This window comes from Arvicola amphibius, chromosome 5, assembly GCF_903992535.2.
Source record: "Arvicola amphibius chromosome 5, mArvAmp1.2, whole genome shotgun sequence".
Classification (NCBI taxonomy): domain Eukaryota; kingdom Metazoa; phylum Chordata; class Mammalia; order Rodentia; family Cricetidae; genus Arvicola; species Arvicola amphibius.
Window position 1 is genome coordinate 132616827 of NC_052051.1, and position 27133 is coordinate 132643959.

The following is a 27133-nucleotide window of genomic DNA, read 5'->3' on the forward strand; positions in this document are numbered from 1 at the left end:
AGGGACATGGCATAGAATTGGGCAAGGGCTCCTGGTGGGGGAGGAAGGGAGGGCTAAAATGTGGCAACATTCTAACACTTTGCTTAACTGAGCATTTTGGCTCAGGAAAGGATTTCCCCTAGAGAAAGGGCACTTGTGGGGAAGGAACCTCACAAGGCATGCATGTTTGCTGTTGGGGCATTTCTAGCAATGCTCCGTCATCAGCCCCCTCTGCGCCACAAAACAAGAACCCCTCTCAGACACCCTCCTATGACTGATGCCCAAAGGCACACCTGCCGTGATGGGTCACCTTGACTGATTCTCACACAGGTGCTTTGTGGGAAACCAAAGAATTCTTGGATATTTTTTACTACCTAAGCCTCTGAACTACTCGCCTATGAAAGGGAGGTCTCCATTGTGCAGGCCTTCAGTGGAAGCAGAGGCCACTCGATGAGACAACCAGCTTATCACTTTCCAGCTTTGCTTACAGCCAAAGGAAAGAATAAGACCCGGCTGGTGTCCATTCCTGAGGCTGTGAGTTGAAAATTGGAGATGCAGAGAGAGAGAGAGAAAGAGAGAGAGAGAGAGAGAGAGAGAGAGAGAGAGAGAAGAGAGAGAGAGAGAGAGAGGGGAAGAGGCCTCCCTCTCTCGAGAGAGATAGAGTGAGAGATAGAGAGAGAGAGGAGAGATGAGACAAGACGACAGATGAGAGATAGACACGAGAGGACATAAAGAGGACATCAATAGCTCTTCCATATATATACAAGATAAGAGAGAGAGACAGAGACAGAGACAGAGACAGAGACAGAGAGAGCAACACAGAGACGACTTTAGGGAAGCAGCAAGTTGCACCTTGCAGCACAGCAGAGGCCACGCGAGCCCTAGGAAGCACCTCTCACCTGTTGCCTCGGTGACTGCTTCCCACGGTGGGATGTGTGAGACTGATGGAGGCTCTGGTGGTTGTCTAGGAGCTGCCCAGCTCCTTTCATGTGGTCCTGTGCTACCATCGCATCCTGGGAGTTTTTCAGCAGTAAATCATTTCTATTGTGTTGGTTTCTGATTTACAATTGTGATCACTTATCAGGGAGCAGAAAAATGTTCCTGAGAAATGTTTTCAGATGGGACTATTTGTCCTCCTGTCACCACACAGACAGGTGTGCCAATGCCTTCTGAGACAATATCCGCCTAGCTTTGAGTCCAGTCCTCTCCCACTATCTCAGGAATCTTAGATTACCAACTATTCATTTCTTGCTCGTGTATTTAAATTGCATCCTTTCAACTTGATCCTTCCTGTCAATATTTGAGCAAGATGGCAGAGCTCAGGGTAAATGAAATGCTTTGCTTGGAGCCCACATATCCATGTAGCTGTGTCTCTACGTCAAGGTTTACCCACCGGCGTGCCAGAGAACTTGGTGTTCCAGGAATCAGTTCTAGATGGGTTGGGATATGCTGAGGGTTGTAAATATTTATGGTCATAAAAAATTAAACCAGTTTTATGACCACTCAAAACTTAACAGTTGAAATTACATCTGAACCCTCGTTTTGTGTTTCCTCCTCTATGTCTTGAAGTCAGGAATCACTACTTTGTGTGCAAAATGTTTTGCATAGCAACCAACCCCAGATGGCGAGCATCCCGGGTTAGTCCCCTCGACCTTGTCCTTCACGTGTTAATGACAGCACGATTTACCCAAAACTTACCATCCTTTTGCAGCTAGCACTTGCTTTTGCACTTGGTTTAGTTACTCTAATCTTTGTGATTGAGGGGGGGCACAAAGAATATGTGTAACTCTTCCTTTACTTTTAATCATGATGGACTGAGAAGAATGTAGAGTTAATTCCTGAGATGGGCACCTGTTCAGACTCATGAAGGAGATATTTCTACGGGAAACTTCCAACAAAGGGAAAAGATGGGTATAAGAAGGAAAACCTATCCACACATGCACATTCTCAGGAGACACAGTAGTTTTAAGAACCACACACTTAGTGGTATCTGACCCTATGTCACCATTCCCTAGTTTTTTATCCTGAGTAACCAACAGAGCCTCATTAAGGCTTTAGTCCTTGGAGCTCAGGGTTAAGCTTTACTCCTCGCGGGTCTTCTACCACTTTGTAAGCTACTAAAGCTCTCTCACCTGGCTCTGACCTGTGTGTTAACCATCCCTTCGGTTTACCTTCCACTAGAATAGTCTCCCAGTTTGCAATCAGTGCAAGACCCAGGGCTGCCACCTAATTCCATGGGCTATCTATGCCCCAAATACCATGGATGCCACTCTCTCTGCCCCCTTAACAATTGTTATTTTCATGTATGCAACATGAAAAATATTTATATTCTCTGTTTTTTTTCAAGCTCTTTTCTCATCCAAGCACTCAACAAGTTGTACAGACAGTGGTTCTCATTTTTTAGAATTTAATAATTTTAGTTGGCAATATATTCCCAAATGTACAGTACACAAAATGTCCAAAGTACAGTGAATGAGAATCCCTCTCAAAGCCCTCTCCCTCAGCTTCACAGTCGGTACTCAGAGCCAACCTTCCTGAAGGTGCGCATCTTCCAGAGATCCTCTGCTTACATATCTGTGCCCCGCTCACTTTTCAATGCACCGTTTCTCTTATCCCACTCAGTTCCCAGAGCATCTCTTCCACCGAACTCTGTGAATGCTTTAGACTGCATTTCCTTCGAGCTCTTGATGTCGGGCATTACCATAGTCTTCTAGAAGCAGTCTCTTCCTTTGAGTTCGCCCTAACACCCTCTAGATAGTGTTCTACCTTCCTTCACCCTTCTGTCCATTTATTTTTAAGAGCTTCCTCCTCCTTTTCTCCTTCACCGACGCTTGAGTTCTTCAATGCTCAGTCCTCTGCATTTTCTACCTTTTATTCTGCATCCCCATTGGCAAACTCACCAATACAATGTCTTTGCCATTCTTTGTAGATGACTCCCTAAGTTACATTGTCCATCACAGACCCCCTTAACGGAATATCACATTCATCAAGTTAGATTCCTATTACGTTCTTATGGAAATCTCAAATCTTAAGTCAACTTAATATTCTTCAGCTCACAGTTCTAGCTTTATGATATTAACGCCATCCTGCCACACATAAAAACATTATTATCTCTCAGGCTTCTCAGCTGACTGAGCAACATTGTAATTCTCCCACTTACATAAGCTGAGAACTAGGACTTATCTTTCATATCTCCTACCCCTCTGCCTCCCTCTTTTAAATCATTACTTCTATTTCTACAATCCATTCTCTTCTTTCAACTTCTCTGGTCCCATCATAATATGCCTAAGTTCCTGAATCCATTTTCTTTCTTTTTTTTTTTTTTTACTGTGGTTCCATTCTGCCTTGGTTTGCTTGAATCTATTCACTGAGACGTTCAGGGTTTGTATGAACATCAACAATATGATAGAGGGTAAGAGGAAGGGAAAGAGGGGAGAGAGAGAGAGAGAGAGAGAGAGAGAGAGAGAGAGAGAGAGAGAGAGAGAGAGAGAGAGAGAGGAGAATGATGAACTGATGAATTGATCGACTCACGCAATGCTGGGGCCTGTTACAGTTGGAATGTGCAGGTCTATCGTGCCGGCTGGCAGACTGGAAATTTGAGGAAGAGTTGATGTTGTAGTTTTTGAGTTCTAAGTCTTCAGTTTGAAGTAGTGATCAGGAAGCTCAGTCAGGCTTTCCATGGTGGTGTCTAGAAGCACGGCTGCTTTTTCTTCAAGAAACTCATATCTTCTCTTGTGAGGGCCTCACATGATTGCTTGGGGCCCACCCACGTTATAATCTTCTTTACTTAAAGTTGACTGATTGTAAATGTTAATCATATCCACAGGTACATTTACATCATCATTATCCAAGCTAGTATTTGGCCAGACAACTGGACACTACAGTCTGGTAAAGTTTGCACACCCAGTTAACCCTCTGCATGACAACTACACGTCTATTTGCTTGTATGTATGAGACTATCAATAGTATATTTCTCATGGGGTGTTGTGTGTGTGAATGAGAACATACGTGGCAAACATCCATAATGATGCCAGAATATAGTATATGCTGGATAAACAATATCTGCTGTACTTATTAAATTATAAATACTATCATATTGATTGCATGCACAAATTATTTCAGTTCCCTCTTACTGCTTTCCATGAGGCTCCTGTCTGGCTCCACAGCCTGCCTCTTTTGACTGGAGGCCCCCTGGGTTTTTTCCAGACCCCTCTGCTCGTCTTTTCTCTTTCCATCACAAGACTTTACCCACTCTGCTTAATTCATTTTCATATACTTTTGTACTATTTAAACCCATTTGTATCTTTTCTTTTATATTTCATTAAACTATGAAGGATTTCCCCACTATCCTTGGCAAAGTCACTTCTTTTATGAAAATCCATCTGGATACATGTCACTCCTTTCATGATTATTATGACACTTGTCAGCAGGATGGGTATTACTGTTTTGAGTTTGTTTTTCATAACTAGGTTCTAAACGCTATCAAAGAACTGTGATTGTCCCATTCATGCCAGTATTCCATTTACCAAGTCTCTCTTTGACAAACAAAGGCATGCTTCCTCTACCTCTGCACAAAGCATTTGCCTACTGCTAGCTTCAGTCTGCAAAGGCTGCAGAGGCTCACTCACTCTGTGCATTCATAGTGATCCTCCTCCAGCTGGAAAGAAGGGAAAACCAGCCAGATCCAAGATCTGCAACTGCGTTTAGAAATCCCTGTGCCACTCCAATTTTAGAGTGTTCTTACATAGCCTACACATTCTCCCTCATGTCTCTGTAGCTTTGCATGATGCCCTCCACACACACTCCCTGATCACATGCCAGCTTATTAAGTCTGTTCCACCAGCCTGACAGTTTTACAGATGTGATATATATATATATATATATATATATATATATATATATATACACACACACACCCCATTATCATGGTTTTGATTCTTTCTCAATTTTTTTTACTTTGTTAATTCAGTCCTGTTCTATATTTTTTTTCCAAATGCCTTTTGCCCACCAGTCCTAAGGATTGATGCCAGGACCTTATGAATGCCAGGCAAGCACTCCACCAACTAAGCTATGTCCCTGTATACATATTGGAAATGAATTTACATGTGTGCTATAATTGTAGCCCAGTAGTAAAGAACTCACCTAGCAGGCCTGTGGCTTTAGGTTCAATTCATAGTGTACATGCACAAGCACTTAAATGCATGTGCACATGCATATATATAGATATATATATGCACATGTACTCACACATATGCATTTATATATGCAAGTATTCATACAAACATTTGAATATGCAAAGTACTTTCAGACTCTTATTATTCATAATCTTGTAATTTCTTGGTAGGAATTATGTTTTTGTTTTGATTCTCTCTCTCTCTCTCTCTCTCTCTCTCTCTCTCTCTCTCTCTCGGGAGAATCCTTATATATCAAGACAGACCTTAAACTTTCTATGTAGCTGAGCTGACCTTAAACTCCCCATCCTCCTACCTCTGCCTCCCAAAAGCTAGGATTATAACCCTGGGACTTCTCAGCTAGCTCTTGGGTTACTTTTTAAGTAAGAAAAATCAATCATCATCATAAAGCTTTTAAAAGGAGAGTGTCTTAAAAGATTCTTCAAGTGACTGCTTTCAACCTCCCTTTGAGTTGGAAGCACAAAGAGTTTAATCCGCATGAGTTTGCTCATCCATTTAGAAACCCCAAGGTGCTTTCAGAATTTCCATTTGGCACTCTAAAAAAAATGAGAGACACACTTGTCTTAGATCTCTCTGTTGCTGTAAGAGTTAAGGAAAGTACTTAGAATTCTCCTGGTAGGTCTCTTTGAAGCTTGTGGAAGTCGCTAGCATGGCTCTGAGCAAGGCAGTGAGTATGATGACAGACATAGGGACTTTTTTCATAATGTGATCCAGGAAGGAGTTATGGGTGGGAACTGAGAATCCGAAGACAGAGGCACATCGCTCAAAGGGAGGGGAGAGGCACTGGAATTCCTAGTGACTTAGTGCAGGTTGGTATTCAAGACGGTGTTCATCTTTACACTAAGAAGTTTAACTCCTGGAGTTATGACTTCTAAAACCAGCGATCCCTTTTCTGTAATCTTTTTCTGTCTAAAGCTGAAATTGGCCACCCACATTACTTGGACCCTGTTCCCATGGGAATGTCCCATATGCAAATTAGTGGGTTGGTCCCACATTCTGGGCTGCACTCCTGGCTGCTTACCTGTTCTCAGGTGTGCAAGCACACTGCTGTTCATGGAGGAACTCCTGCAGCTGTTGTGGCCAGCATCTGGATCTTCCCCCATAGATCCCCCTCTAGTCTGCCTCCACAAGACTAACCAGGAAGCCTATAGTTTGCAGATTAATATCCCATCCAATTTGGGTTGAAGCTGACTTGGAGAGAAACCTGAGCCTATTTTTTTTAAGGTCTCCCCAGTATGTGGGTGGAGGATAGAGGAGAGGGAAGGAAATCTTGGCATTTCTATTTTGAAACAGTAGCTGAGAGGAAGATTACCACTGAATGGTTTACCTCATAGCGATCTCCTATGTCTTTCTAACCACCTTTGGACAGTTAGAACATTTTACCAATTTTCTAGCCTAGTGCATTGGCTTTACGATGACCCCAGCCTTCCCCTGTCATTAGGTCTTATAAATCCCGAATAAAACAAGTATCAAGCACAATGGCAACCTAAAGCCATTCCTTCTTAAGACTGGGGAAAGTTCTTGATCAATGACAGCCTGCAGCTGTTCCTTATTAAGACTGGGGCAGGCTCTAGGTCAGACTTGCAAGGAAAAGCTAATTCATAAATCTGTGATGTAACAATCACTATTAAACTACTAGATAAAATGTAAGAGAAACACTCCAAGCCACTGATATAAGATATAATTGAGACGAGCATCCGAAAGTAAAACCAGGCAAAGAGCATTTGTTACAGTTTGGGTGTGATTTGTTCCAAACCACAGAGTCTGCAGTTGAGACACGGTCCTGCATGTGGCAATGTTGGGAGATGATTGGTGCACCAATGTGGGTAACTACATCCATGTAAAAACCTTGAGATGGCGGAATGTTTAAAGGGGCCCTTATCTTAGTGGCAGCACGTTCCTCACAGGGGTTGGCATAGTTCTCTTAGGACAGTAAATTAATCCTTGTGAGAAGGTTGTTCCTAAAACAACAAGCCTGCATGCTCCTCTTTGACTTCCTGTCTAGTGATGCCATTGCTCATTCTAACACAAATTCCCACCCTTATGACACCATCCACTGGGAACTTCTCACCAGAACTGAACCTGTTGATTCAGTGCCATACCCTCAACCTTTTAGAACCCAGCTAAATAAGCCTCTCTTCTTTATAAAGGGCCTAGCCTTAGTCATCAAGCTATAGTTCAGTTACTGAAAATAAGATTAAGTCAAATTAACACATATCTTCGTAGTAAAGAAAATAGTTAACCCACTGAAGAGTCAAGCAACAGAAAGGGGAAAAATATCTAAACTCTTCATCAGATGAAAGGAATAATATTCTCCAGGGAAGAGCACACACAGTCTGATACCAAACGGTCAGCTCTGAAAACATACACAACTAATGTTATGCAGATTGAGCAGGTTATATTTAGGAACATATACATATATATATACATATACACATGCACATCTATATACACATACATATGCATATATATGGGAACAATCAATGAAATATAGGCCATTAATAGTGTGGAGGGAGGAAAAAGAAGGAAGAAACATCACAATTATATAATAATCTCAAAAAATTTAAAACATATATATATATATATATATATATGTATATACATCTGCTGTACAGTGCAGGAAGTGAGATCAAACCATGTGCTTAGATGAATCAATGGATAAACAAAATGGTGCCTAGTGCCAGATGGCTCAATGTACAAAGGTTGTTTATAAGCCTGATGACCTGAGTTTGATCCTTAGGACCCACATAAAAGTGGAAGGAGAGAACCAGCTACACAAAATTATCCTCTTATATCCATGTATGTGGCATGCACACCTCACAGCCCACATGTACACACACATACACACCACATATATATAGACATTAAGACATACACACAATAAAAATATTAAAAGAAAACATATGACCTTTTCATGCCATAGAATTTTATTCCTTAAAAGTGAAGGAAATTCTAACCCACGTTTCAGTATGAACAAGCCTCGAATATAATGTGCTCCATAATAATCTTATTTACCTGAGGTTCCCAAAATAGTCAGATTCATAGAAACAGAGAAATTATCGCTACCTGGAGGAGAAGAGAAGAGAAAATGGGGAGTCCTAGGTTTTGGCAAGCTGGAAGATACCTGGAAATTGGCAGCCCGGCAGCAACATCTCTGTACTTGACAGTCCTACACCATAAACTTCCATGTGATAAGATTATGAACATGTTGTAGTCTCCAGTGGAAAGTGATGTGCCCTGGTGACTCAGAAAATTAACATAAGTTTACATAAGCCTTTATGGAACTGAGTTAGAGCAAAGAGAAGTTAATGTCAACTTTGATATGTGACATTTGAACTAAATGAAGAGGCATCTAGTTCATCTCTTCATTCTTTTACATAATAAAAATATTTCTTGGGCATACCCTGAATTTTGACTTCATCAATGCTTGATTGGCTGGCCCTGTGTCTGCCTTATTTCTCATACTGGAGTTTCAGAATCAGCCTTGGGCCCCTCAGGGATGTATTCCTGGGCACCAGGCATTTCCATTTCTGATGATTTGGAAGTTCAAGTTCAAATCAAACTCAGCCAATGTGGTTCCCATGGTATTCTATTTTGCTTTCTGTTGATGTTATAAACACCATGACCAAAAAGCAACCTGGAGAAGAAAGGATGTGTTTCAATTTACAGCCTACAGTCCGTCATCATCTTGCAGAAGAGCAACAACAGAAAGGAACCTGGAGAAGTAGCTGAAGCAGAGGCCCTGAGGAACACTGCTTACTGGTTTGCTCCTCATGCCTTGCTCAACCAGCTTTCTTATACAATCCAGGGTCACCTGCCCAGGCGTGGCGCTTTTCGTAGTGGGCAGAGCCCTCCCACCTCAGTCATTAATCATGAAAATGCGCATAAGCTTGCCCATAGGCCAATCTGTTGGAAGCAAGTTCTTCAATTGACATTCCCTCTTCCTAGGTGGCTATAGTTGTACCAAGATAACCAAAATGTACCAGCACACGTGAACCTTTCTGGGTCAAGAAGAAAAAAAGGCAATTTATCATGACTCTGTTGTGAAATCGTCAACCTTTTATTGACAAACAACTGGCACACGTATCCCTAAATCTTGCTATCTCAGACTCTGGGAAACTTTGACACAAGAGAGATGTGGCAAGCGGTACTTAGCCAAGTCTACGCTTTCCCCTCCCTACTGTTTTCCTGGCACATTTGGGAGGATGGCGTGCTGATGAGAACAAGCATAGAGACCTACTGGCCATGATTCCTATACTTAGTCACAGATCTTAACCAGGGAGATCAGATTCGTGTACAATCATCTCCCTGTTAGATTTATAATGAAATTAGGGAAGGCGCTTTGTAGAGAGTGGAGTAACAAGTGAGGCAGACCCTTGAGACCCACAGATCCGAGGAATAATTTCTATCTGATGAACTGTTTTCTAGCAAGGGTATTTGTTTAGACTTGTTAAAATATGCAACTGAAACTTGCTAATACCTCCAAAGCAGAAGTCTACATCACCACCACACCTTCCCTCCCCTCCGCTCCTCACACTCAATCCAGAGATTTTTATCAGGTCATGGTGTGCAAACCAGGACATACACAGAGCAGATTCTGAAAGTAACTTGTTTCAAGCACTATTTTCAAGCAACTGTGCATAAATCCCAATATTTTAGTCTCAATGCCAAGAAATGTGGTTTCATGATATGAACCAGAGAGTTTCTCTAAACAATATAGAAAGATATATATGCAACTAGAGTCATAGCTGGGATGTTGAGGATAAGGAATAAAGGGATAAAACAACTTAGGGTTGCAGTTATTGCTGCATGTTGAGACCTTTTCCCCAAGTGCTGAGCTGTTTCTACAGAGAAGAGATAACAAATTTCCATTGACATAATGAATGATAAGCAGGGGTGATTTCTTCCATCCTCTCTCTCTCTCTCTCTCTCTCTCTCTCTCTCTCTCTCTCTCCTTTAGAGCTAGGATATTTCTGCATTCCCCAGGCTGGTCCTGAACTCTAGACTCGTTTCATTTTCCTTACTGAGTCTTCTAAGAAGATGGATGGAATTCTAGAAGTGCATTACACCACCCGTGATCATCCCCATGTACTGCCTATATGCATTACAAAACCCACGATCATCTCTAGGTGCTCCAGATGTGCATTACATCATCTATGATCATCTCTACATGCTCCAGATGTGCATAATATCACCTATGATCATCTCGGTGCTCCAGATGTGCATTACACCACCCACAACCATCTCTAGGTACTCCAGATGTGCATTACACCACCCACAGCCATCTCTAGGTACTCCATATGTGCATTACAGTGCCCACAATTATCTCTTGGGTTAGGCCATTCTACTTTCAAAGAGCACTTATAATGAAATATAAGTTTTTAGTTTATTAGGGGAAATCTTAATAGTTGTCCCCTGTACAACTATTTTTGTTCCAGACACATCAGATTAAAGCAATTGAAAAATTACGGAATTGACAAATTACTGATTTAATTGTGGCTACTAAGCAGATTTTACTCTAAGATCATGTACCAGAATGACTCATTGCCAAGAATTGATTAGGATCTCAGAAACTGTGCTTTGCAAAAAATCAAAATTCAAAATAATAATGCAGTCAGTGATACTCTCAATTCATAAACTTCTCAGCACTTTTAAACAATTAACCCTCACACACTTTTAACATAAAACCTTTCTCACATGAGAGCCTGGAGGATTTCTGTTGTAAAGTGGTAAACATTTTGAAACATTTTATTGCATGGGAAAACAATATATACTGCAGAAAATGCCCCACTTAGTTGCTCTCTCTCTTGTGTAGTGTTTGCAGGTGTTTTGTGCTGCATAGGTGCTGTTCCCATCCTAAGAGTGCTTTCCTCTTTGCTATTTGACTTTCTTGATTATTGTAGAATTGTTTTAGGGTCACCACTTGCACGCAATGTGCAGGTACCATCTGTTGCTTACCACTTTGGGGGCAAAGAGAGGCTTGGCAAAAAAACAAAAAACAAAACAAAACAAAGAGCTGTTGACTGGGAATATTAACTTAATTAGGCTGTCTGGATTACAGGAAGAAGCCTTAAAAGTCATTGAAGCAGCTCAATGCTTAGGATCTTGATTTTCCGGCCCTTGAATGTACCCCTTGGCTTTAGGAGTCAAGAGGGGTCACAGGTGATCAATAGTATCCATTCCCTTCTAGAAAGACACCTTTCCTCATGTTCAAATGGAGTGCTGAATCCAGAAAAAAAGATAAAACAGAATCAGCCCAACTGTGAAGTAATCACATAGCAAAGTGCTTTGTTGTTTTGTGATCATGTTAGAGGAACTTAGCATCTCTCACACAGACAGATAAGGGAATTCATTTTCACCGTGTGTATAATCGCTTCGGGTTTCTGTTCTTTTCCACCCACGTCACTTGGGGCTGTTTGCTAATGATCCCAGCACCTGTAGAGGTGGGGCTGAGAAAATGAAATTGCTTCATGTACAGCTGGGGCTCTTTGGGCTCTCTCCATCCCCGGGGAGAATTGGACTGGGAAACAGTTTCCTACCAGGCTCTGTTAGGTGTGACAATGCACTTCTCTCTGTTCATAGGGTGTGGTTTGAAATGCTGAGACCAAGTAGACTTGGCATTTGTGGTACTGCCCACATTTTTCTTTGGGCAAGATTCCCTTAAACACTTTGCTTTCTTCTTGCTGGGCTCAGCCAAAATCAGAGTTATCATTCAATAGATTCTTTCTCAAAAATCCTGTCAGTTTGATTGATCTTTTCTAGGTAGGGAAACTGAGGCTGTATCACACAGTGAAAGAGCAGACAAACCTACCCCTTGGTCTCAGAACATCTTTAGCAGTACAACATAGCATATAGCTGAGCGCTGTAAGAGCAAGTTTGCTGGTGGAGACTGACCCTGTTTGGTTCCTGTGGTGAAGAGTGTGCAGTCTGGGCTCTGAACTCAGGGTCCTCAGAAAAATAGGAAAACAGTCTATCCCAGAGCTCATTTCTTCTAAGCTACTAAAACGTTGGTTGCCTAGACTCTCCTTTTTATCATGAGCAAAATCTCTCTCTCTCTCTCTCTCTCTCTCTCTCTCTCCCTCTCTCTCTCTTTCTCTTCTCTGTCTCTCTCTCCCTCCCTCCCTCCCTCCTCTCCCTACCTCCCTCTCTTTTTCTCTCTCTTTGTCTCTGTCTCTATCTCTTCTCTGTCTCTTCTCTCTCTTTCTCTCTCTCTCCCTCCCTCTCTCCCTCTCTTTTTCTCTCTCTGTCTCTGTCTTTATTTCTTCTCTCTGTCTCTTCCCTCTCTCCCTCTCCCTCCCTCTCTCCCTCCTTCCCTCCCCCCTCTCTCTCTGTGTGTGTGTGTGTGTGTGTGTGTGTGCACATGCTCATGTGCGTCCACTGGCTAACTATATAAAGAATGCTTTAAGAGCAGGCTAACTGCCTGAAGTCCCACTGTTTCTGATACTGGAGCCATAGACTCGAGGGATTTTAGGTACAGCCCTGAGTGCCAATCATATACCTATTCAATTGTTCTTAAGCTCTTCTGGCCAGAAAGCAATATAAGACTGGCATAGGCAGAGGGACAGAGATAAAAAGTCAGATCCTCTGGCTCTGAAAAGTCCAAATCTATGTTATTCTAGGATTTGAGGGTCCAATATGACTTCCTAGGTCTCACTCTCAGGTCAAGTTCACAGTGTCAGAATTCCACCGTCAGGAGCTACACACCCATTAGATAGCTGTAGACTGTAAAATGGTTCCATGCTAGGCACAACTCAGAGGACTGTGTCCCAGTTTTCCCTAGGGATAGATGGGAGGGTGTAAATTGTCCACAAGCATTTAGATCTGCACACGTTAAGCAACCTACTTTAACCTCTCTGTGACTCAGTACCCATGTCTAAAAATGAGAATAACAATACTCTAATTTCACTGGGTGGCTATAAATATGAAATGAGCCAATGAATATGAAATTCCACGAGCTGTGTCCAGTGAGCTGCAGAGGGTCAATATGTGTTCGTTTCTCTCTAGAAAATTCCCGGCAATGGGCTGCATGCCACAGGAAGGGAACAGCAGCTTATTGTCTTTAGTGCAAAGATTTAATACAATTCTTTGGTTAGAAAATATTCCCTTGCCATGGAAATGCTTTCCAAAGTGCACAATGCCACTTTGGTTTCTATTCCTCTGTAATTTCTATTAAATGGACACTTATGTTGGGATTCTGGAAGCTAAGATATCAACTGGAAACCCTCTCGTATCTCTAATAGTTGTTTTTCTCATAAAGAAAAATAATTGAGACCTGGTTCTTACTATAGGGCAGCCCTTCCTCCTCTGGACAGTTCAGGTGTTTGCAGAATTCTCAAGGTTGCTTTGCTCCTGGAAATCTCAACCTTAGTAAGTTTGGGGAGAAATTAAAATGCACTGTGTAGATTTCCGGCTATCAAATGAGATGAATAAATTAACAGAATGGGAGGGAGGGGTACTGGAAAGAGCTAGATACATGTTGGTTCTGGTTTTTGAAACTGGCTCTCTTGGCATCTACCAGAATTTGAACAGGCATAGATGCATGGTGACGTCCTTACTCAAGCCCTAAGACTTTGGGTACCAACTCTTCCTTGATACCTGACCAAATGGAGCAAGCTTTTATTTGTGTTTTCACTTTGCAATGCTTTGTAGGAGAGTTTCGTTTGATTGACCTTCTCTGGCATGCCATTTGACTCAGAAATGCATGGTGTTTGTCTGCAAACAAACAACTAAGTAAATAAAGGTGATGATAATCCCCCGAGCAACAGACAGAAATTAACAACACCTTGCCTGCATTGCTATTAGCGGGGTTTATCAAATATTTCATTTAATTTCTAGGTTCTCTAGGAGTGACCACAGCAACCACCTTATAAACGCCTCCTCATACTACTTCAAAGCCACTGATTTATATATGTTTGTTAAATTACATTTAATTAACTTATAAGATATTAATGATACTATTATCTAACAATTCCTCCCATTGCTGTTGAAAAAAATCAGTAAGGACCTTGCTTCAAGTCCATCTTAGTACTTCAACAGCACAGCTATCTCATCTACCTGGAGAGACATGAGTTGAGTGACAAATAGGTTCCACCAATGAGCAGTGGAGATGTGGGTTAATGGCTGGAGTGTAGCATGACTAACAAGAACCCAGAGACAGAAATCGGGCTTCAACATGAAAGCCAGAAAAGCAAAACAGCCAGCCACTGGCTCTTACTTCCACCTCAGTCCGAAATGGCGACCCTGCCTCTCTTACCTCTACTTTAGTCTGAAATGGTGATCCTGCCTCCAGGAATCTCAGAATGAAACTGTGTGTAAGAGCTGTCTCCTCCCATCTTATATTCCTCTCTAGGGCTGGGATTCAAGGGGTTAACCACTACTGCCCAGTTTCTATGGCAAACTAGTGTGGCTACTGGGATTAAAGGTGTGTGTCCCCACTGCTGACCAGTGTGGCTGTTTTACTCTCTGAACTTCAGACAAGCTTTATTTATTAAAATACAAGTGAAATATCACCACACCGGAGGGCATGTTTGCAAGGAGGCATAAAGAATCGCTAAACATGGCCTGAATGGGTTGGGAAGAACCATACACAGGGTACATGGTTGCTGTCCCTAGACTTTGAGATGGTCTCCTGGGGCTGTGACGAGTAAAGACATACGAGAAGAGGCACGGTTGACTTTTAAGCCAAGCGCTACTATACTTTCACTGCTTTATCAACTAAGAAAGGGAGTGGAAGGAGAAATGTGGCCCTGCATTCAAATCCAATTCCGTCCTACACCCTTGGCAGTGAGCATGTTATTAGTGGTCAACTGTAGACAACCCTTTCATCTTTGGGATGTAAGAAATGAAGGTGGGATGAGCCAGGCAGGTTTCAGACATGGGGGAAATATTCATTGTCATAGAGACAAGGGTGTTGCCCTGGGAAGATGGACTAGACCCTTAGAACACTCCTCAGCTCCTGTCACACAGGCAGCCACTGACTTCACCCCGGCATCTGGCCAGCACTGGCTGAAGAGAGGATCAAGTCATTCACATGTCTATTTTCAGGGCATTTAAGTTTATTTTGTCTATCCATAAGGAAATCAAGGCAACCAGGCAGATAATTATAAAGAGGAAAGTCTTACTTCCAAATAAGGACAGATTCACTTGTTACAAAGGATAAAAAAGGACATCTTTTACAAAGATGTGGTCATATGTTCGTGAAGGGCAAACATGTGTCCTACATGTTTCAAGGGATAATGATTAAAAACACATACTGCAAACATAGAACAGTGTCCGCATCTACACGCTATGTCATTTGATCACCACAGTAGGGATGGAACTTGTCAATGACATGTGGCCAGCCCAGTTTCTCGTGACCATTAAGTGACAAGACCCAGCTGCATGGTAGGAGGCCTTGATTCAAAGGATGTAGAAACACCCAGAAATTGACAATACCACTGAGAACTGTGTCAAAACTCCCCTATAAATAATTCCCCAGCTATTTCTTGACTTGTTATTAAGGCAAGCCATTCAGCAATATGATACAGATAAATATTTCCTTTTCAAAACATAGCACAAATGCATGATTTCCTCCCTCTTCCCACCCTTTGGGAGAAATAGGAAAGCAGCGAAGTAATAGGGATTTAGCTCCAAGCAATAGAAGCCTTCCTATCCTTTTGGTGATGACTAAAGAGAGTCCCTGGTTACTAGGGAGACCACAACAGACTCCATTAGATTCAAGTACAAAACTTGGGTTGCCTGGCTAGTGAATGCCAAGAAAAGCAAAGGAAAATATTATCATTGTTGAAATCATTTGATGTCCCTGACTAGTAAAACACATTGGCAAACTGAATTTTTCAAACTGCCCAAAGGGCTTCGTTAAATCTATGAATTAGTAACACACGTTCTGTCTGGAGATGGAGAAAAAAAGACGAGGATGTTAAACTATTCTAAATACTGTCTAAATAACCAAAACCTTACCATAGAAACCTAGGCAACCAATCTAGATGTTTTTATTGTGGTTGTTATTGTTTAATTTTTATTGTGAACTTAACTCCCCCTAACCTTTGTTTCTGAAGTTAAATAACAAAATTAATGTTTTGGGTCACATCATCCTCACACTCTAAAAGAAGTGCAGGCCTTTCTAACCAATTTCTCACAAATAACCAGAATCATCTTTAAAATGTCTCTGGCGACTCTTAATAGCTCCCCAGGCTTCAGAGGCGGGGCTCTTTGTATCTGCCCTGTGCCCTTTCTGTAAGTGGGAGGAGCCAGAGAGGGAAAGAACTGGGGGGTGAGCCAAACCCAGAAATACCTCTTGACCCAGCTTCCAGAGTTACGGCGGGCCTGCCTGGGGATGTTCCTCCTGCCTCTACTTGATCATTCCCAGGGCAGCAGGTCCTCGCCAGGACCCATCCTGTCTTATTATAGAGGCAGCTCTGATTGTTGGGGAGTGTTTTCTCATGTCCTGCCAAGACCTGCCTCCTTATGTTTTCTCCCCATTGTTCTTCATGGTATCTCTAGAACAGCACGGTTTGACTCAACTTCCTCTCCCCTCCAATAGTCCCTCCGATAGCTGGAGACAACTGTCGTGACTGCCCTTGGATACCGCCGTCTCCAAACAAAACAGCCTCAACTTCCCTATTAGGTCACAAGGCGAACAGACAAATGTTATAATAATATGAAAAGGTTGACACGTCACCTCCAGAAGAGAAAAACAATATCGTCTTGAAGTTGTATATTTTTAAAGTAAAATATTTTGAATGAATAGTTGAGGGGTTGGGGTCAGAGCTTAGTGGTGGATGCATTCTTAGTGCATTCAAGGATCTGAATTCAAACACCAAGAAATAAAACTAAAACCAAAGGGGGGGAAGGTTGGAAGTCCGAGTTGCTATTGAGAGGCAATTTGTCTACACCTGGGTTCCTGCATTCTGCAGCCTTGTCAAAGTATCAGTGTGACTTTTCTAACAGAGGAATATCATGTCAGCTCCTGGCTATAGTTCACCAACCCTCACAGGTTGCCTTTGTTTATGATTTTTGTTTACCTATGAGCAATGCCTACTTTAAGAAGAGTTTCTAGAAAAATACTTACCTTTAAACAGTTTTAATGTGGCTTAAGAAAGTGAATATAGACTATTAAGAATTTTCAGTGTTCACACATCTATAAAGGAAGTAAGATCTCAAATTTGAGGCCACCCTGGAATACACAACAAAGCCTTGTTTCAAAAAAGGAAAAGTTAAAAAAAAAAACAAGAATCGTGAGGAAAGTTAAATTCTCAATTCTTAATTCATCCTTGATATTATTTTTTAACCCCAAGCATACAGAGCTCTCGCTCTGCCCCTCAGTGTGGCTCGTGTCTGTTTCTCTCCCAGTTCATCACTCGCTCTGCTGTTCTGCGCATGTCAGTGTGGCTGGCCCCATCTATCCATCTTGTCCTCAGTGCTTTGCCACGCCCCCTCTTCATTAGTGTTTCTTCTTTTCCATCGTTTCTCTTCTTTTCCCCACTTGTTGGACATCTCTGCGTCATCCCTATTCCTTCACTGTTGGTATCCATTTTCTTCTGTCTCCAACGTTCTAAGCTGTAAAGGCATGGTGAAAACCCAAGTGGGGAATACTCTTGAGAGAGCAACAGGGAAAGGAGCAGGAACCCAGTGCCCTCCAGACGCCATTGCTGCAGGCTTGGGATAGACAAGGTCTTTAGGGACAGACTGGCTCAAGCTAGCTCCTGAGAAGAGATAGCAATCTGCCCAACAATTTAATAACTGACTGTGAGCACGTTTCCTGACACTGTTCAGCGTTCCCTGTTCAGCGCAGTCTCTTCCGGAACCAATCTGTTTCCCAAGGTGAATCATGAATGGTTTTAGTGACTGGACACTCAGAAGAAGGGGAGAAACTACAGGGCTGGACTGGTCTTGATTTCAGCAGCCAGCCAGCCCAGTGCAGTTCCTGATAATTAGGGAGTGGGTCGTAATGAGATGAGGAAGGCTGCTGAGAAGACAGGGTGCCTGGGCCATGGACTGCCAAGGGCAAGCCCTGCCATATGCCAGCTCTCCGATTCCCTGGAGAAAGACCCCTTTGCCTACCTACCATTCCTTTGAGTTGTTCTTTTCCTTTAGCCATCGTGATGCTGTGAGTTAAGATTTTATGGTGTTCGCATCGTGTGTTAAGTCTGAAAGACAGTCCATCTCTGTTTTTGATTTCTCAAGTGACGGTCTCCTGTAGCTCCACCCTAGCTTTGATCTCTGATGTGTAGCGAAGAATAACCTTGACCCTATTGCTGCCCCTCCCTTCATTTCCCAGGGATTGCTGGGGTTGCAGGCCTGGGGGACCGTGCCAAGCTTGGCAATCTACTCTTGATTTTGCTTCTCCATGCTAGCTAGGGAACCCTTGCTTTTGCGTGTCTGCTTTCTAACTGAGCTGCATCCCTTACATAGTCACCCATCTTTAGAACCTGAAAGCTGTCTCTCTAACACGATGTTCGACTAGCTGAGCTCACTGGCTTTTTACACCAAGAGACTGACTCCCTGGCACCTGAGTGCATACCCTTCAGAGGCCAGACAAGAGTGGGTTCTTTCCTAGTGAGCATTCCTTTCCCTGTCTCAAGATTTGTGTCTGACAAGCACTGGTTTTTTTTTTGTTCATTCTCTGGGCTTCTTAATTATCAGCCACAAAGACTTGGCAAGGGGAGCTCTCCAGGGGGAAGGCAGCTACCCAAAAGCAACACGAACGTGCGAAAACGGCACTTGTTCTAACAAACTGGCTCCAACTCTGCAGATGAGTCCACTTCTGACAAATCAAATCCACTTTGAGATCCATAAAGGCTCATTGTGAATCCTTCCGTTGTGTAAATACTTCCCAGTAGAGTTCCCAGGAAGGTGTAGACCTGACCATGTTCCTTCTACACATGCCACAAGAAGTATCTGCAAACGTCTACATTTCTGCTCTTCCTGGTAGCAACATGCATTCCAGAGTTTATTTGAATGCAGATAAAATTCAAATGTCAGAGGAGAGAAGACTCCTAATGAGGGCTCTGGTTGTCTCTCATGAATCTGCTTACAGGTTGGGGTAGAAACCTGATACTCCGAGGCATTAGCATCCTGGCAGTAAATGCTAAATGACAAATAGTGTTTTTCTAATTGCCTTCTATTCAAAGCATCCAAACCACAGGTGAGTTATATATTCAGATGAACTCCTCCCCCTCCAGAAAGTAAAAAGAGCTGTTGATGGAGAAAGTGGGCTCAGATGAAGTGTTTCCACTAATCAGGACTTCAGAAGCAATGCTTGCCCAGATGCCATTAATTCCCTTTATTTCTTTGATGCATCTGCCATCTCCAGTGACAGGAAATTCTTATTTTTTTTTCTAAGAAACTAAAGCACAAAAAGGCAGTGAAAAAACTACAGACTGACTTGGCAATAGCTAAGCAAGAGGCTGCCATTACTGTCCTGGAACTCAATGAGAAGATAAAGACACTCTGTGAAGGAAGGCCTTGCCCTAGAGGTCAGTATCATTACCCCGTGACAAGCGCACATTGGCTCCTCTTTCTGGGTGATGCGTGCAGATCGAATGGCAGCAAAACCAAATGCTGGGTCCTGTGCCTGGTAGCGTCCTGGCCTAGATGCTGGTCTGGCTCAGTTAGACAACACGTGAGCCCAGGATCTGTGAACTCCAGGCTGGATTTCCTTTGCCCTTTTGACAGAGCTAATGAATCAGCGGTTGCAGAGGGGATGTCTCTGTATGCGGAGAGCTGAGCTGACAAGCATCTGAGAAATGTCACTGGCGAAACTGGGTGGCAGAAAGGAAAGGGCAGAGCATGAGAAGGACAGGGCATTTCAAGGCCTTGGACTCTAGAGTAGGATTAGCAGTGCCAACAGGCCAAGATGGGCACAAGAAATGAAGACATTCTTTTCTTGCCAGCAGATGAATGAAGCCAGAAACAACAGGGAATGGTACTTGGGAATGAAATCTTGGGTAATTTGGAACAATCTTAACAGCTATATAGATGTGTGGGCATAAGTGTATGTACAGGTTCATTTGACAGCCAAAGGTTGATCTCAAGAGCTTTTCTCTATTTTTTTCCTCCTTGTTTTTTTGAGACAGGGTCTCTCACTGAAACCAAAGTCACAGTTTCAGGTACACTGGATGGCCGGGCAAGTTGGAGGGGTTATAGACATGTGCCACTTGGCTCAGCTTTTTATATGGGTGGTAAGGCTCCAAATTCAGGTCCTTCTACATTCACTGGTAAAGGGTTTTGTGGTGGTGATATCTGAGACGGGGGGAGTCTCATTACAAAGCCCAAGTTAGCTTTGAACTTTTGAGACTTCAGATGCTATGAAGGAGGCATGCACGACCATGCTTGGCTTTACATTGATTTAGAAAAAAAAAATAGAACAACTACAGAAGCTATAAACACACCAGAGGGGGAGAATCAAAATAAAACCCCTCAAGTTGTCTTCACTGGCAATAATTCAAGGTAATATTCAATAGTATGTCCTAAGCTGTTTACCCAGAATTCCATGTATGTTTCTTCTCAGAACAACGGCCAAGTGTATATCTAGACTCCAGTAGAATAAAAGAAGGTCAGAGATGGTGACTAACTCAGCCCTGGCTTAGAAAGGAGCAAGCAATCTTGGAGAGGTAGCATCGTTTACTAAAGCAGATGCACTTCTTGGCTTTGACAGACCAAAAACATTTTCTCACTGGTATACAGCTGCTTGTTCCTGACCCTGGATCTCAGGCTAACCTCTGGTCCCCAGGGGTCATTATTTGCTGTGTGCTCTCCCTGCCAGGCCAGAAGCGTGTCATTGCTCTTACTCTGGCTTCTTTTCTTACTCATAATTAATGCTGGCAAAAGAGGAGCAACTTGGGAACAAATGGAGGAGGAAGCAGTGGGCGATATGGCAGCTTCACAAAAGGGACACTCCCAGCATCCCGACTGCATGGTAAAGCTTTCATTATGAATTTGGTTTTCTACTGTTTGGTTTTTCCAGACAGGATTTCTCTGTGACCTGGAACTTGCCTTGTAGACCAGGCTGATCTTGAACTGAGAGACCTTATTACCTCTGCCTCAGGAATGCTGGGATTAAAGGTGTGGGCTACTACTGCCTGGCTGATTTTCAGTTTTAATTCTGAACATCAATTTTCCAGAATGCAAGTGATCTTTTATGATGTCACTTTAGAATACATGTCAAAGGGAAACTATTTTCTTTTTCATCAAAATAGCATATAAAGAAGTCTTTTTGTCTTTTGACCAACACAAATTCTTACAAAATCCTTTAGCAAATGTTGTCAGCTTAACGGTCTTTACTACAGACACTGTCCCAGAGTTCCACTGGTCATGTAGAAAAAGCCAAAAGTCATTGTAGAACACGGGAGGACCCGCTCCAGCTCACTTGACAAAACCCTGCCACCTTTCAGCTGCTTAGTAAACCTATTGCCAAAGTGTTACTGTAAGCTGTCTACTTACAAATCTTTCCATTTTGGTTAAAATGGTACTTTGTACCCTTTAGTAATAAATTGGGTTCTTGGATAGTTTATTTTTAATTATTTGTTTTCAATTAGCATATAAGTTGTTAGACATCACGATGACATTTTCAAACAAAGCACGTTTTTTTAAGGGTGTGGGGTCTTTCATGAATTTTGCATATCATCCTCATTCAGGGGACATGCTAATCTTCCATGTACAGTTCCAGTTTTAGTCTGCATGCTTCGGAAGTGAGTGCCTCTTTGATACTCTAATAGGTCAAAATGTTAATAATATCGAAGGGAAGGGAATCTCTTTTTATTTGATACACTGATAAAAAATGAGTAAGAATTTAGCAGTGATCGTAAGCTATTGTGGTCCGACAAGTTGCTTGTCTTATTTGGTGAGGAAACCGAATCCCTGGACTATCTCTGATTCTTTTCTTTAGATTGATTTATTGTATTTATGTGGATGTGTGTGAGGCTGTATGAATGTATGTACCACATATCTTTGGGAACCTGCAGGTGCCTGATCTCCTGGAACTGGAATTCTAGGCTGTTATGACCTTCCATATAGGTGCTGGGAACCAAACCTGATCAAACCCAGGTTCCCTGGAAGCTCAGTAAGTGCTCTTAACCTCTGAGCCACCTCTCCACTCCTTCTTAAGTCAATATTTGCACGTTCTAACTCATCAGTCAGTCCCTACTGTGAAGCCTTACCCTGAACTCCACAGTCTAAGAGAAGAATTGTCAAGTTCATGGTGGTTCCAGATTAATATTACTTGGCATTCCCAAACACCTGGTCACCTTGCCATGCCTCTGAATCTAAATCTCTTCAACATTGTGTGAAAGATTATCCAGGGACTTATAATATACAATGGCTTATATGTAAGAAATCAATTCTCTGTCTCTCTCTCCCCTCTCTGTCTGTCTGTCTGTCTGTCTGTCTGTCTGTCTGTCTGTCTTTGTCTCTCTTTCTCTCTCTCTCTCTCTCTCTCTCTCTCTCTCTCTCTCTCTCACACACACACACATACATACATACACACACACACACACACACACACACATTTTTAGACTTACATTACTATGTCCTCCCCAGTTTTCTTGGGGTCTTTTTTGTAAAATGTTTGTTTGGGGCTCTCAGAGCAAATGGCAGATGCCCCGGGTCTAAGAGCTTAAGGAGAAAGGATGATCGGCGATTGTTGGAAACAAATCAAGAAAGAGAAGAGTATTAGCTAACATAGTGGAGTCTCGGGTACCCTCAGGGCATCCTTTATCATTCATCTCTGCTTCTTTCTGCACGGAGTCTTCTCTGTCTTAAGTTAGATGTCAGAAGAGGGTAGAAGCTGACTGTAAGCAGAGGAAGAAAGCAAACATGTCCCTAGCAATTCTAGTTAAGGAGAAGGCTATCTGGCTTCAGTTGGGATACCCATTGCTGATATCCCTATGTGGCCTGGGCTGTGGGATAATGGATGAATAAGCTTAGGTCTTGCACCTTCCACTGGGTGGCAGGGTAGAGGGAAAGCAAGTGGGGAGAGAAAGAGTCCTCTGCCTGGCAGCTGCCCCTGGAAAGCTTAGAGCTGGATGTAAGGAGGGTATATCCCTTACTGGAGTAGAGAAAGACAGCCCAGTATCAATACACTATCAGTCAGTGGTCAAGTTAAAATACAATGAAATACTTAATGAGTCATCAATCCCTGGGACATTTATACTTTAAAAGTAGACTTTTTTTTTTTTTTAATCAATGAGCAGAAGGCCTTTATGGTCCAAGAAACAACTATCCAATTGTATTTTCGACCCCATTGGAGATGTAGTGAACAGTTTGGGGAAGGACGTCCCCTTCCAGCCTCTGTCAGTGATGGGGTAGCCATCCACAACAGTGGCCTGCTTTTGATGACAATTCCCACTGAGGCAAGGGAAAGTGTTGGTTGTAACAGTTCATGTCTTTGGACGTCCACGACACGCTTGTCTCAGTTAGAGACAAACCCATCCTTACAAGCCTAACAGATTAATGGACTGTTTCCCAATAAAACAGGCATCTTTGCTATCCAAAATAACACCATTTCTCCCCTTGTTTGCTTTTTTTTTTCTAAGCAACCAGGTCACCTTTTGGACCTTATGATCGGGGAATGTTCCAGAATATTAGGAATATCTTAAGCATATTTATGCTTGACTTGAGAGAACAGTGAGACACCAAGCTGTTTTTCTTCATACATAGGAGTTCAGCTGAGAATAAAACACCCTTGCTTAAAAGAGAGAGAGAAAAAAAAAACCCAGCCCAGCGGGCTTCTCACAGCCCTAGTCTTTGCTGGTTTTATTTTGTGCACATAGTCACAACCCAAGCAAATTCCTTCTGTGGTTTCCGGAGCCTGCTCTTGAAGTGCTTACAGCTTTGTTGTCTGTCAGTAGCACCGGAGTTCCAGTGTGCTAGGTTTTTCAAAGTCAGAGGGAGTCTGCTCTTTAAATCCCAGTGTGTGGGAATTGAGCCACCTTCCCTCTTTGCTTTAGGAAGACAGAAGTCTTACTCGCTGGTGAAGAAGGGTCAATGTGATGAAAATACCTGACAGGACAAGTTTGGGGAACGTTTTGTTTCAGCTCTCAGTCTCCAAAGACTCAGCCCCATTAGGTTCCTTGGTTTCTGAGCCTATGGCGGAAACATCATGGTGGTGGCAGAATCTTGTGTCACGGCTGTTCACTGGATGGTGGACAGGAAGCAAAGCAAAGAAGGGAGAGGCCAGGCCAAGTCAGCCCTCAACGTCACTCCCAGTGACCCAGTTTTTCAAACCAGGCCTCTCCTTCTACAGTTTCCACCTCCTTCTAACGGTCTGTTCCAACTGGGTTGCAGCCGTGGGTTAAACCATTGATTCAGTTAGCATCCTCATATCTAACCCTCCCTGGAAACGCATGTAGGTATGTGCTTTACCAATTTTCACCCAAGTTACTTTAAAAAACACCTTTCCCACCCAGTCCTGTTGTTGATTAGATGCCGTTACTTGATGTCATATAAAGTTTCTCTCTTTAACCAGAATGTGTATTTTAAGCTTGCTTCCTTAAAGGGATCTACTCCTTTGTTTTTGTTGTTTTAATATTTTAACTAATTTTTGTTATGATACACTACTTGCCAAGTGAGAGTTGTATCAACTCTTAAGCCATCTTTTACCTTTCCTCCCATTTAAAGGACCTTTTTTATCAGATGGTAGTGGTGCCTGTTTTTAATGATCACTTGGGAGGCAGAGTCAGGCAGAGCTCTGTGAGTTCGAGGCCAGCCTGGTCTACAGTGTTCTAAGACAGCCAGGGCTACCCAGAGAAACCCTGTCTCAACAAACAGAACAAAAACAAACAACAACAAAGAAACCAAACCAAACCAACAAACAAAAGGACATTCTCTACGTGATGTTGCTATATCCCAGTGCAGCGGTTGCCAGGATTCAGTATCTGCCTAGAGGCAGCCACATTTGGGGGTGAGGATGTGTAATAGAAGTAGCATTCCAGTTTCCAACACTGGACAAATCACCCCATGACTTTTGAAAGTCAAACTGCTGCTTTCCTTTCTATGTCCTTCAGGAAGTGGAGAGACGTTGCTTTGCCACCACCCCGGAACTAAGTGAAAGTGTTTGAAGGGGAATCGTTTACCCCAGGTGCTTCAGACTAAACTTCCTCCCCAATGTTCCTCTGTCTTGGCAAACATCTTCCATATCAAAGCTCTTGTTGCAAGTGGAAGTTACAGAACTAGGGATTAGGAGATGAAGAAAATGTCCCAAGCCTAGATAGGGCAATTTCCCAATACAGTTTATACATTAGGCCCCTGTAAAAATGATTATTATGCTTTATTATAATCTGTTGGTTTCACTTCAATTATAAGCAAACAAATAGCAATTTCAAAACCACCTCCAAGCCGGGCGGTGGTGGCGCACGCCTTTAATCCCAGCACTCGGGAGGCAGAGGCAGGCGGATCTCTGTGAGTTCGAGACCAGCCTGGTCTACAAGAGCTAGTTCCAGGACAGGCTCCAAAGCCACAGAGAAACCCTGTCTCGAAAAACAAAAAAAACAAAACAAAACAAAAAAAAACCAAAACCACCTCCAAGGTATAATAACTACCAACCCTACCAAGTCTACAAGTATATCCCAAAGAAAGAACATTGGGCCTAAAGTAAACCTTAACCTGGTAGAATTGAGAGCATTTAGAGAGAGGTCATGTTGAACATACTGGACTGAGCTGCACTTGAGTAACTGCCCGGGGTGTAGAGATTTTGAGAAATGCCACTGTATCCTCCTCCACACTTTTTCCAAAAGCTGTTGTTCCCCAGACCAGAAAACAAGGGCTTGACTAGAAGCCTTACAGACAACATTCTTTCTGAACACAGGATCCTATCGTAGCAGTCTACCTAGAGTTGTGCAAAACGTGACCAGGCCAACCTTGGGATCTTACTGTGTAAACCATTTGCGAATCTTTCAAGAAGCATTGCCGAATACCTGTGTCATTAGATGGCAAGGGGCTTGTTCTAAAAGCTACTAAGGATAGTTAGGCAGCCTACATCCCTAGTGACCACATAGGATGTCTTTATCTTGACCAAAAAAAAAAAAAAAAAGACTTTAGGGAAAGCTAAAGAAGATGACGATTTCTCTCCCAGCATGCAACAGTCCCCCACACACTTGCCACAGAATTTTCTCAGACAGAAGCTCCTCTGAAATAGGGTCCTTTGTATGTACAGCAGTAAAAACCAGCACTGGACAGCAGAGAATTTGAGAAAGCAGAGATACAATAACATCCAGCAAGTGCTTCCCAATACAGGCTTTTCAGGGGTTTCATATGTGCCTCACAGAAACAGGGTTCATTTAGATACTGTCTGATAGGTTGTCTCCTCTGTCCACTAAACTCATCCCCAAACAGACCCACTGAGCCCCAAAGCCAAAGCCTTCTCATTGGTTTTGGAAATCTCTAGGAGATTCAATACTGGCCCCAAGAGTTCCCATGAAGCTGAGTGATCCATTGCACAAGATCCCAAGAAGCAAGCATTGTTCCACCAGCTAAATACTGCAGCCTAATTCATTAGGCAGAAATTAACGATAGTGCTTTCCAAAATGATGCTCCAGAGACCTCCAGGCCTAAAAAGCACCGACCTATAAACTAGGTATAGAGCAGGATTTTATTGGCTGCAAGTGACAGAAATGGAAATAAAATCAGTTGGAGCAGGAAACAAATTTTCAGCCGCCAAAGCAAGCTTGGAGGCTGAGCCAACGGCCTGGGAACTGCTCAGCCGGTTCCTCTGTGGGTGTTGGCCCCATCTATGGCAGGCACAGGCCAGGAACAGGTTCCCAAGTGGTCCTGGCTCACCGTCTGTGTTCACCATCTGCTGTTTCGGCCTGAGCCGAACAGCGTTCCCCTCCATTCTGTAACAGAGTATGGTTTCTCTTGAGGGACCTCTCTCCTATCCTATTCTCCATACGCTTTGTGAAACTGGCAGGCAAGGTGTGTCTCTTCCCTTGTGGAGAGCTCGCATGTAGGTTAGCCAGTCACACTTG

The 27133-nt window shown here is 42.8% G+C and overlaps 1 protein-coding gene and 1 non-coding gene across 2 annotated transcripts in view; one reads left to right on the forward strand and one right to left on the reverse strand.

The window, feature by feature from the left end:
- Ccdc192 (coiled-coil domain containing 192) overlaps nucleotides 1-27133 on the forward strand; it is a 196256-nt gene that overhangs the window by 113661 nt on the left and 55462 nt on the right. Inside the window, 1 exon segment of the mRNA XM_038331481.1 lies at nucleotides 19516-19648. Within this exon segment, the coding sequence (XP_038187409.1) occupies nucleotides 19516-19648 (133 nt within the window).
- LOC119815916 lies at nucleotides 21763-21870 on the reverse strand. The gene has a single exon (XR_005285594.1). It is a non-coding gene; the product is annotated as a U6 spliceosomal RNA (small nuclear RNA).